The sequence below is a fragment of the Plecotus auritus genome, assembly GCF_963455305.1.
Source record: "Plecotus auritus genome assembly, chromosome: 9".
Classification (NCBI taxonomy): domain Eukaryota; kingdom Metazoa; phylum Chordata; class Mammalia; order Chiroptera; family Vespertilionidae; genus Plecotus; species Plecotus auritus.
Window position 1 is genome coordinate 123,692,812 of NC_137783.1, and position 12,349 is coordinate 123,705,160.

A 12,349-nucleotide genomic window follows, 5' to 3' on the forward strand; every position below is an offset into this window, starting at 1 on the left:
ACTAACTAGACTAAATTCCAGATGCAATAATTACCTGGTTCATATCATTATTTCAGTAATAATAATATTATCACTACTCAGCCAGTGTGGCTCAGTGATTGAGCGTCGACCTATGAACCAGTAGGTCACAGTCAATTCCTGGTCAGGACACATGTCTGGGTTTCGAACTCCATCCCCAGTGGGGGTGTGAAGGAGGCAGCCTATTGATGATTCTCTCTCATCATTGATGTTTCTATCTCTCTCTCTGAATCAATAAAAATATATTTAAAATAAAGAAATCACAGTAGACTACTGTGTATAAGTAATGCATGCTACAAAAGGAAAATGGAGTCTATAATGATGTGACCCTTTGCAGAAAGAAAACATTAAATTCACTTATCAACCAAATGCCCACTACTCTTCCCATCTGAGACTACAGCACCTTTTAAAAAAATTTTTTTAACTTATTGGTTTTAGAGAGGGGGAGGAGAAAAACATAGATTTATTGTTTCATTTATTTATGCATTCACTCACAGCTTGACTCTTGTATGTGCCCTGACAGGGGACTGAACCCACAACCTTGCTATATTGGGATGACGTTCTAACCAACTGAGCTACCCAGCCAGAGCTGAGAATATAAGCTTTTTAAGGGAAATACCATGTCTTAATTATCTCTGAAATCCCTCCACTGTCTTAGCCCGACATGATTTCTTAGACAAAATAAATCTCAATACAAGTTTATTGATACAATTAATCAATTTAGTAGGACCCAATGTATTATTGAATTACAAAGTGAACTTGAAATTTTTCTAATTTAAGCTGTTAAAAATGTAATTTCCAATGATGTTGCTCAGTAGTTAAATAAATAAACTTACTTCTGCAGTACTTCTTCTTGACCACAAACTTTCAGAACATAGCTGCCAACATCTACTTCATTCAAGTCATCATGCACCCAGCAAAGGGCTTGCATTATAATAATTTCTACAGTAGAACTCACTGTAAAAGAGTTAGTCATCATTTTCATTTTGCTTATTTAACTCTAAGTATACATTTATTCAGATTGTATTTCTTATTACCTAAGACAGCACTATGTAATAACATATAATGCAGATCACATCTAAAATTTAAAATTTTCTAGTAGCCACAATGAAAAAGGTAAAAAGAAATAGGCGAAGCTAAGTTTAATGTTTTACTTAACCTAATATATCAAGATTTTTAAATTTCTGATATCTTATATTCTCTTAAAATCCAGTGTGTATTTTACACTTACAGCACATCTCAAACTAAGTTAATCATGTTTCAAGTGCTCAATAACCACATGTGGCTACTGATTAATATCTTAGGGCAGATCTAAGCTAAGCAAGTTACCTCCCTATTACAGACACTTCCAAAAAGGATGGCATTTAGCAGTATCTAGCAAACAAGGATTTAAACCACTATTAAGAAAAAGAATCACCATTTTAAATATTTGACATTTGCCTGGTAAATCTTCCGATAAAGAATAAAAATCTAATAAGTAGGAAGAATTGTTCAATTATCATTCTGGGCAACAGCTGCATACTAAGATCACAACACATTAAAACCAAGATAACCTTTAAAGCAGGGGTGGGCAAACCTTTTGACTCGAGGGCCACAATGGGTTCTTAAACTGGATCGGAGGGCTGGAACAAAAGCATGGATGGAGTGTTTATGTGAACTAATATAAATTCAAAGTAAAGGAGCGGAGGGGAGAGCAAGAGAACTGGATAGAACAGCCAGATCCGGCCCGTGGGCCGTAGTTTGCCCACGGCTGCTTTAAAGTAACCAATTTCTATACTTCAAGTTCCTATGTTCGATTCAGAAGACACTGATTACATTAAAACTTCATGAAAATTATCCGCTTGGCAGAAAAGGCCGAAAAACCTCTATCTAATATAATGGCTACATTTCTGAATAGTTAAGTATGTGGTAACATGTATCATTTGAACATACAAACCATTTGTATCATAATATGGTTACATTTCTTAACAAAAATGTACATTATAAATGTGCACATTTATGAAGAACCAAACATTAGGCACTTGAAAATTTTTAAAGCAATCAGATCTTGATATAGCAAATCAAAATGTGATACAAATTAAAACATTTATTATCAATGTGTAAGCATTGCTACGCATGCTTATTTCAATCAAGAGACCTACTGTCTTTTTTTTTCTTCAATTTTAGTATTAATTCTTACTGCATACTTAGAGTTAAATGTTTCCTCTAACCAAAATGTGAGGTATATTTATTTTTATTTTTTAATAAATCTTTATTGTTCAGATTATTACAATTGTTCCTCTTTTTTCCCCCATAGCTCCCCTCCACCCGGTTCCCACCCCACCCTCTGCCCTTACCCCCCCACACACTCTCATCCATAGGTGTACGATTTTTGTCCAGTCTCTTCCGCACCCCTCACACCCCGAAACCCCGAGAATTGTCAGTCCACTCCCATTCTATGCCCCTGATTCTATTATATTCACCAGTTTATTCTGTTCATCAGATTTTTTATTCATTTGATTTTTAGATTCACTTGTTGGTAGATATGTATTTGTTGTTCATAATTTTTAGCTTTACCTTTTTCTTCTTCTTCCTCTTCTTAAAGAATACCCTTCAGCATTTCATATAATACTGGTTTGGCGGTGATGAACTCCTTTAGCTTTTTCTTATCTGTGAAGCTCTTTATCTGACCTTCAATTCTGAATGATAGCTTTGCTGGGTAGAGTAATCTTGGTTGTAGGTTCTTGCTATTCATCACTTTGAATATTTCTTGCCACTCCCTTCTGGCCTGCAAAATTTCTGTTGAGAAATCAGTTGACAATCGTATGGGTGCTCCCTTGTAGGTAACTAACTGTTCTTCTCTTGCTGCTTTTAATATTCTTTGTCTTTTGCTCTTGGCATTTTAATTATGATGTGTCTTGGTGTGGTCCTCTTTGGATTCCTTTTGTTTGGGGTTCTCTGCGCTTCCTGGACTTGTAAGTCTATTTCTTTCACCAGGTGGAGGAAGTTTTCTGTCATTATTTCTTCAAATAGGTTTTCAGGATCTTGCTCTCTCTCTTCTTCTGGCACCCCCATAATTCGGATGTTGGTACGCTTGAAGTTGTCCCAGAGGCTCCTTACACTATCTTCATATTTTTGGATTCTTTTTTCTTTTTGCTTTTCCAGTTGGGTATTTTTTGCTTCTTTGTATTTCAAATCTTTGACTTGATTCTTGCGCTCCTCTTGTCTGCTATTGGATCTCTGTACATTATATTTTATTTCAGTCAGTGTATGTTTAATTTATAGTTGGTCCTTTTTCATATCCTCGAGGGTCTCACTAAATTTATCGGCCTTTTCTAGGAAATTCTTGAAAAACCTTATAACAGTGGTTTTGAACTCTACATCCAGTCGTTTGCTTTCCTCCATTTCTTTCATTTGGGACCTGTTTCTTTGTCTCCACATTTTGGCTGCTTCCCTGAGTTGATAGAGTGGCTTTGTGTGAGAGGTGTCCTATAGGGCCCAGTGGCTCAGCCTCCCCAGTTACCTGAGGTGGACACTCTTGGTGCACCCCTTTGTGCACAGTCTTGTTGTAGTTAAGCCTTGATTGTTGTTGGTATCACTGGGAGGAATTGACCTCCAGGCCAATTGGCTGTGAGGATCAGCTGTGTCTATGCTGGGAGAACTTCTGTGCTGGAGACACCCTTATGAGACAAGACTTGCAAAAGCCTCTGTGCTCAACTTGGATGGGGCGGAGTCTCAGGGCGGAGCAAACAGCATTGGCTTCCCATCAGCCCTGCCCTAAAAGACCCCTGGGTCTCAGTGTCCCGTGGTAATCACTGCAAGCACCTCTGAGAGAAAGCTGCCCTTGAGTTTCGCCCTCTGCCAGACAGTCCAGTTTCTCCCCGAATGAGTTTGGGTCCCCAGAGTCTCGCCCGGAACTGGAGTTCAGAGCAGTTGGGAGCTTTTGTCTCCCTCCCGGTTGAGAAAGCCAGCCGCGTACACAGTTGCCCGCCCTCTCCGCACCTCTGCCTTCCACAGTTCCTCTGAGTCTCAGTGTGCTTTTCTCTTTCCTGACAGTCCAGTTTCTCCCCGTATGAGTCTGGATCCCCAGAGTCTCACCCGGAACTAGAGTTCAGTGCAGTCGGGAGCTTTTGTCTCCCTCCTGCTTGAGAAAGCCAGCCGTACTCATTGCCAGCCCTCTCCGCGTGCGCGTCTCCATACCTCTGCCTTCTGCAGCTCCTCTGAGTCTCACTGTACTTTTCTCTTTCCTTCTAGTTGTAGAATTTCCACTCAGCCAGCCTTCCTGTGATTCTGGATGATGTCGTTTTGTCTTTTAGTTGTAGTTTTGAAATTGTTGTGCGAGGCAGCAGTTTAGGTGTTTACCTATGCCGCCATCTTGGTTTCTCCTCTTGTGAGGTATGTTTAAAAAGAATAATTCTTCCTTTAGAAACTAAAGAATTACTGTTCACAGTTGGCTAACATTTTTGTCTCAGATTTTTTCAAAGGGCCTTGAAAAGTACAAAGCTACAAAGTATCCAATATAAGACATATTCTTAGTCATAACCATTAAAGAAAAAAAAATGGCATAATTTTTAGGCCAAAGTGCTAAAAATAGAAATATAGGATCTTATTCTACTGTTGGAATCCCGTTAAAATAATATACATTGTGAAAAGCAATAAACTATGAAAGAAAATAAAAGTGGTTTTTAAAACTATAACAAAAAAATTCCTACATCAAATTTTGAAGGAAGACTTAGAACTAAAGGAGAAATATCTTCTCCTTGGAGCAGCAATTTTCAACTGGTGTGTTGCAAGAATTTTTAAAACATGCCATACCTGACTATTTAGTCAGAGGCACTGACCTCTTTTCCCTTAAATTGTCAATTTAAAAAATGATGCCCCAGCCTGTTTGGCTCAGTGGATAGAACGTCAGCCTGCGGACTGAGGGGTTCTGGGTTTGATTCCGGTCAAGGGCACATGTCCAGGTTGTAGGCTCAATCCCCAGTAGGGGGCATGCAGGAGGCAGCCCATCAATGATTCTCTCTCATCATTGATGTTTCTATCTCTCTCTCCCTCTCCCTGCCTCTATAAAATCAATAAAAATGTTTAAGAAAAAATAAAAAATGACAACAACCAACACAACAATAGCCATCTGGAGTGAATGAATCAGAATTATACCTTATTTTTGGCAGACTGGCAAAAAATATATTTTTATGTATGCCATGGGATGAAAAAAGTTTGAAAATTGCTGCATTAGAAGAGAGGAGCTTAGCAAGATAACTGGAATTTCAACTTCACTGACAGCTTTTTATAAACAAGCATTCTTCTTGCCATAAAACAAAAAAATAAAAAAATTTGATTTTCTATTTAATTAGCTATCTATTGGCCTTTTTATCTAATGTTTTGGGGCCTTGGGCAAGAGCCACTGATTAACCGAAGTTACTCAACATTTTTCAGAGAAATATGTACAGTCGTTACAAAGGTAAACTGTTTTCCCACTGGTCCTAACCAAGAAAGTATCCAAATGAAATGCCAACTTTTTGAAAAGAGTAACTAATGAATGTTAAGTATTTTACCATATTCACACACACACATTTTTTTAAAAGAATACTAATAACAGAGTTGGTTTCTTAAGAGAATGAAAATTATTAACATTTTAAACATTTCCTCTCTAATCAGAGCAAAACAGGATGGTTGGGAACTACAAACTTACCATCACATGTAAAAGTAACTGGTAGTTGAAATCCTTCAATTTCAATGGAGACCTTCACGCTAGCATTTTCTCCACATATGTTTCTCTGCACTGTGACTGGACTTAACAAATAGCCTGGATTTGTGCAGTGATTGGTATATGGAAAGTTGGTCTTTAATCTGTTCACAAGAAAGAAGAAATTAAATTCTTTTTTTTTAAGATGCATTTATTTGAGCTCTGAACAAGGCTTTGCATGCTTACAGCTATTCAATTCTGTGCCTTTGTTCAATTCTAGAGCAGCTCATGAGAACTGCAATGAATGGACCCCTGTCAAAACTCCAAATACCAGAATTTGCCTTTTAAATCAAAGGAATTCAAGGAAAGAGATTAAGTACTGCCAGGATATCTTTGGTAGCATTATCAACATTAACTGGACACATAGCATTAAATGAGGTGCTCTGTTTCAGATTCTTTTGCTACGCAGTATAATTACACAAAATGGTACATTTTTAACTAATACTGATAATATAGGTGATGCAGCCCTAAATTGTAACTGCCAGTGGAATAAAAGGTTTGTTGTCTTTTAAAACATCTTTTTTCTAAGGTTCTTTTTCCTACACATTGTTTCTGGTTGTTAGACAATGATTTAAAAGTACACACAAACATAGAAAATGGATTTTATAGTGCTATGAGGCCTTTATTTCCTCAAAGTAATTTCTAAAACACAGGGAATTTCCTATAAAAGTACTCATAACATTCATAGATATTCAGAGGAGCAATATAATTTAAATTTAAATATATGAGCATGGTGTATAGCCCATCTCCAGACAGTACTTCTGTTATCAGAAGACAAAAGAGGATTTGATGTCCTCTTTAAACTAAGGGACTTCTTTTTAACATTTTTCTGGAAATTAGAAGATGAATTCCAATCTTCCCATCTACTTTTTCACAGAGCTATAAATGAAATGAATACTGGAAGTGCTGCCTATTTGCTTCTGTAGAGATTAAAACAAGTCACAGGGAAAAAGAGAGCCATTAATTTCTTCAAGGGACATCTCCTCCTGACTTCAATCTCCCAAGTCACAGGGAAATAAGAGAAGTTCCTAGAATAGGGTTTCAAAAACACCTCTATTTCAGTGCTCACTTCAGCAGCACATGTACTAAAACTGGAATGATACATAGAGGATTAGCATGGCCCTTGTCCAAGGATCACACACACATTTGTGAAGCCTAAAAACACAAAAAAATGCACTTATGCATTCTACTGCTCTGAAATATTTGTTGGAATCATACTCTACTAAAGAAAATAAAATTACAAGAACTCATTCTTTCTTTAGTTCATTTTGGGGTTTCATATTACACAAGCCAGGGTGTGTGTGTGTGTGTGTGTGTGTGTGTGTGTGTGTGTGTGTAAATAAAAAAATAATCATTTTAATAGAGCGTGGGCCTGCAGACCAAAGGGTCCTGTGTTCGATTCCAGTCAAGGGCATATACCTTGGTTGCAGGCTCCTCCCCCAGGCTTGGAGCATGCAGGAGGCAACCTATCAATGTGTTTCTCTCACATCAATGTTTCTCTCTGTGTTTCCCTCTCTCTTCCACGCTCTCTAAAAATCAGTGGAAAAATATCCTTGGGTGAGGATTAAAAATAAATAAATAAATAAATAAATAAATAAATAAATAAATAAATAAATGTTTGACAAAAAAAATCATTGTAGATTCCTGGTAGACTTTGTAAATAACTCAAAGATTCGAGTAGTGAGAAAAGGCAGATCACAGAGAGCCTAATTTCTTAAATTAAATGCAATAGTCATTCAACAGTTTCATAGCAAACACACAGGACTTCTGGAGAAAATTAAAGGGACTAGATGAACACATAACAGAGTATTTCCAAACCACTAAAGTAAAAGATTATTCCCAAATTGTTAACCACACAAACATAATGATATAATGGCATAGGTAATTTCTAATAAATGCAATTTGCATACTAAGTTATCCAAATTGTCTATTTTAAATGCCCAGTGAAAAATATGAGTTTTAAAAATCCAGTTAAGAGTAATCTTTGCAGGGAAGAAAAAGTGGCTCTACTGATATTTTTCTTCTTTTTTCCCCCGAGGGTAGTGGTCGGCAAACTGCGGCTCGCGAGCCACATACGGCTCTTTGGCCCCTTGAGTGTGGTTCTTCCACAAAATACCACGTGTGGGTGCGCACGTACAGTGGGATTGAAACCTCATGGCCCATGCGCAGAAGTCGGTTTTCGGCTCTCAAAAAAAATTTCAATCATTGTACTGTTGATATTTGGCTCTGTTGACTAATGAGTTTGCCGACCACTGCCCTAGGGTATTCTGCAGAAAAGAAATTCTGGTTAAAAGGTAACATAAAGAAAGACAGTTTTGCTTTCCGATCCGCCACCTGCGTTGGAGTTGCCGCCAAGATGTAGATTTTCATGAAAACCCTCATGGGGAAGACCATCACTCTTGAGGCTGAACCCTCAGATACGATAGAAAATGTAAAGGCCAAGATCCAGGATAAGGAAGGAATTCCTCCTGATCAGCAAAGACTGATCTTTGCTGGCAAGCAACTGGAAGACGGGCATACTTTGTCTGACTACAACATTCAAAAGGAGTCCACGCTTCATCTTGTGTTGAGACTTCGTGGTGGTGCCAAGAAAAGGAGGAAGAAGTCTTACACCACTCCCAAGAAGAACAAGCATAAGAGAAAGAAGCTTAAGCTGGCTGTCCTGAAATACTACAAAGTGGATGAGAATGGCAAAATCAGTCGCCTTCGTCGAGAGTGCCCTTCAGATGAATGTGGTGCTGGAGTTTTTATGGCCAGCCACTTTGACAGACATTATTGTGGCAAATGTTGTCTGACCTATTGCTTCAACAAACCAGAAGACAAGTAATTGTATTTGGGTTAATAAAAGACACGAACAAAACAAAAAAAAGAAAGACAGTTTTAATGAAATATTACCAATACTCTAGAAAATCTAGTTGAATATTAAGTCCATTAAATAACATTAAAATAATGTACCTACTCAAAAATTATCTGGAAATCCCAAACTCTGCTTTGCTTAAAGCAAATCACACTGGGGAAAATATGGGATTCAAAATAAATTCCCATGGTGGTGATCTACTTTCCCTTCTTTTGATAACATATCTCATCCCCTTAGCCCAGGGGTCCTCAAACTTTTTTTTTTTTTTTTTTTTTTTAATATATTTTATTGATATTTTACAGAGAGGAAGGGAGAGGGATAGAGAGCCAGAAACATCGATGGGAGAGAAACATCGATCAGCTGCCACCTGCACACCTCCCACTGGGGGTGTGCCCACAACCAAGGCACATGCCCCTGACCGGAATCGAACCCGGGACCCCTCAGTCCGCAGGCCGACGCTCTATCCACTGAGCCAAACCGGTTTCAGCGGTCCTCAAACTTTTTAAACAAGGGGCCACTGTCTCTCAGACCGTTGGAGGGCCGGACTATAGTTTAAAAAAAGAACTATGAACAAATTCCTATGCGCACTGCGGGCCCGGGACGAGTCGGCTGCTAAGCAGGACAGGCAGCGGCACCCGGCGGGCCGGATAAATGTCCTCGGAGGGCCGCGTGTGGTCCGGGGGCCGTAGTTTGAGGACGCCTGCCTTAGCCACTTCCACTTTTCCCTTTCAGGGTTTTTTCTATCTGGTGTTGGCTGACAGGACTCCATTTCGTCTTTCCTAGCAAGACCATTAGATTATGAAATCTAACCTATCATGGTTGTATTTCCTGCCTTCAAAACCTCATCTGCAGTGGAAGAAAAGGAAGACAGAAGGATAGAAAATTAGAAAACAGAATCCAAAAGGAGGAAGGATCCTTACAGTATATGAATTCCTAGATCTGGCTGTCACTTACTCGTAGCTTTGTCCCATCCTTTATCTTTCTGCTATATCGGCTTGTAAACCAATACATAATTTTTCCTGATTTAAACTAGTTTGGGTTCTTAGTACTTACTAGAGGCCCGGTGCACGAAATTCGTGCACGGGAAGGATCCCTAGGCCTGGCCGGTGATCAGGGCCAATAAGGGCCTTCCTTCCCTCGGCTGCCGGCTGCGGGCTGCCAGACGGAGCCTTCCTTCCCCAGCAGCTGGCTGCCAGCTGGGGCCTTCCTTCATTTCACGCCACCCCCTGGTGGTCAGCGCACGTCATAGCGAGCAGTCGAACTCCTGGTTGGTCAAACTCCCGGAGGGGAAAATTTGCATATTAGCCTTTTATTATATAGGATAATGGAAGTCCAGCTAATACAGTGATATAATGGAAAGAAAACATACTGAACCAGAAGCAAAAGAAACCTGGAGGACTAGTTCAGTAAGCTTGGTAGGTAACTTCTCTGAGTCTCAATTTCCTCATCTATAAAGAATATTAGACAGATTTAAGATTAAAAGAATGTTTTAGAAATGCCTTTTGTTTAACCTTCAGAAAATATACTTGCTCCTCTAATGGCGCCTGTTATCTCTTACATAAGTATGACAATATTTTGAATGCTAGAAAAGTATGTAGCAAAATAAAGTGTCCCTAAAACAAAAAAAAGGCATTATCTAACTGTACTGAAACTTGAATGTTTAAGCCATAGTTTCACTGGTTAATAGATTATCAGACGTCTACGGCATGACTTCAATCTTTATTCTAAATACTCAAAAACGTAACAGATAAGAATACAGGTTCAAGTGTAGTTTGTTTATGTTGCAATCAAAATTTTAAGCCACAGGAATAAAATTATTAAAAACTTAAAGAATTTAGAATTATTAGCACTAAGTTAATTTTCAATAAACTTTTAAGCAAGCATTTAATAAAAACTAATCTTCAATTTATAAAAGAAATTTCCTTACTTTGTAATGGATTGACAAAAAGCTGCTACTTCCTCGTTCTGCACTTCAATTTCTTGTAGAAGAGTACTTCCAGTTGGCAAACTACTGGTCCCATTTGGGTCTTTCTGTAATCAAAACAGTATTTTTATTTTAAAAGTAAAAGATCCCCAAAATGCTAAATTGCAGCACAGTACAAACACAATTTTACAAAGACATGGAGGTAAAATAAATGACATTAGTAACAGTTTTAAATTATGGACTTTTCTATCCATAAAAGCAATGTCAACTAAGTTTTATTTTAAAGTTCATTGGTTTTATTTGCTCAAAAAGTAGAAAGATGCTGTTCTTTGTGTTGATTAGTAAAAATGAAATGCTAGCCTGGCCGATGTTGCTCAGGTGTTGAGTGCTGACCCATAAACCAAGAGGTCCTCGGTTAAATTGGGCAGATGCCTGGGTTGCTCGATTCCCAGTAGGAGACAGCTACTAATGTTTCTCTCTCATTGATGTTTCCATCTCTCTCTCCCTCTCTGAAATCAATAAAAATATATTTTAAAAAATGGAATGCTAAAAACATTTTCACTCAAATTCTTCCTGAAATGAACACAAATTTAACAGCTGAGTGAAACTAAAGGACTAGCCCTTATTTCACGAAAATGGAGAAAGAACCCTATTTGAGACTTCCCTAATAAACCAGGAATTCTATATACAGGGTGGGGAAAAGCAGGTTTACAGTTGTGAGTACACAAAACAGAGTTTATTCTTGTATTATTATTTATTAATTATTGTATTATTTTCCATACGAACAACAGTAAACCTACTTTTGCCTCACCCTGTATTTAACTTAGGCCTTCAATTCCAACAAAGCAGCTGGTTCTTTACACAAGAGAATGAGATCTAAGAGTTAGTGGACATTTTCTATGATAATAAACTTATACAAACAACCCGATAGTCCTTCAAAAGTTAAGTTTATGTCTTGATTGAAATTTGTGTGCATCATTTAGGAGATAAATTCACCACCCAAGCAAAGCCAAATAGCAGAGTTCATAAGTAGAGGCATTTTGGTTACTACATAAAAATACTAAATTTGGCACAAATTTCAAATGTAAATTTCCATTAAAATTAGAATTAGAACATTCAACAATTAAAAATTAAGTGAATCAGCCCTAGCAGGTTTGGCTCAGTGGACAGAGCGACGGCCTGCAGATTGAAGGGTCCTGGGTTCGATTCCAGTCAAGGGCACATGCCTGGGTTGCGGGCCTGATCCCCAGTTGGGGGTGTGCAGGAGGCAGCCAATCAATGCTTCTCTCTCATCATTGATGTTTCTATCTCTCTCTCCCTCTCCCTTCCTCTCTGAAATCAATAAAAATATATATTTTTTAAAAAGTAAGTGGATCAGAGTACAGTGCATAAACATCAAGAGTTGTAATAGATTTCAATGAACATTTTGTCAGAAAATTAAACTGAAAACTTAGGGCAATAATTCCTTCACGAATTTTCTTCTTTTAAAATGTGGCAGAGCCCTTTCTGCTAGATTGTGATATGTGTATTTGGGGAAGAAAAAAAACAAACAAGTCTTGAGTTCCAGAAAATTGCCACTAAAAATAACAAAGCTTATGGGAAAAACAGAGTTAAGGCTGATTACTCAAAATCATTGTAACTTTATAACCAAAACCCCAACTAACACAATAAAAAGACCTTATAAAAATACTAGTATCTCCACTTGAATTAGTACCTAGCATTATCCTGGAGTCCCTGCCTCCTCGTTTATATCATCACTATAGATTTCTTCAATAAACAAAGTTCTTAATGCAAAGAAAATGTCTTCACAACAGTTAATGTATTA

The 12,349-nt window shown here is 38.0% G+C and overlaps 2 protein-coding genes across 4 annotated transcripts in view; one reads left to right on the plus strand and one right to left on the minus strand.

Annotated features, from left to right (window-relative positions):
* The window catches only part of PIK3C2A (phosphatidylinositol-4-phosphate 3-kinase catalytic subunit type 2 alpha), a 108,779-nt gene that overhangs the window by 54,677 nt on the left and 41,753 nt on the right, over nucleotides 1-12,349 (minus strand). For all 3 annotated transcript variants that reach the window (XR_013961591.1, XM_080687136.1, XM_080687137.1), the window contains exons 3-5: nucleotides 10,528-10,631; nucleotides 5,690-5,847; nucleotides 855-975 (exon numbers count right to left, since the gene is read on the minus strand). Coding sequence is in view for 2 of the 3 variants with exons in the window: in XM_080687136.1 (XP_080543262.1) it covers nucleotides 855-975; nucleotides 5,690-5,847; nucleotides 10,528-10,631 (383 nt within the window). In the remaining variant the exon portion in view is untranslated. The remainder of the gene's footprint in view (nucleotides 1-854; nucleotides 976-5,689; nucleotides 5,848-10,527; nucleotides 10,632-12,349) is intronic.
* On the plus strand, nucleotides 7,898-8,594 carry LOC308257759 (ubiquitin-ribosomal protein eS31 fusion protein-like; the record flags this gene model as incomplete). The annotated part of the gene is made up of 2 exons (XM_080687839.1): nucleotides 7,898-7,918; nucleotides 8,106-8,594. 2 exons carry the CDS (start codon nucleotides 7,898-7,900, stop codon nucleotides 8,568-8,570), a joined length of 486 nt encoding a protein of 161 aa, XP_080543965.1. The 3' UTR covers nucleotides 8,571-8,594.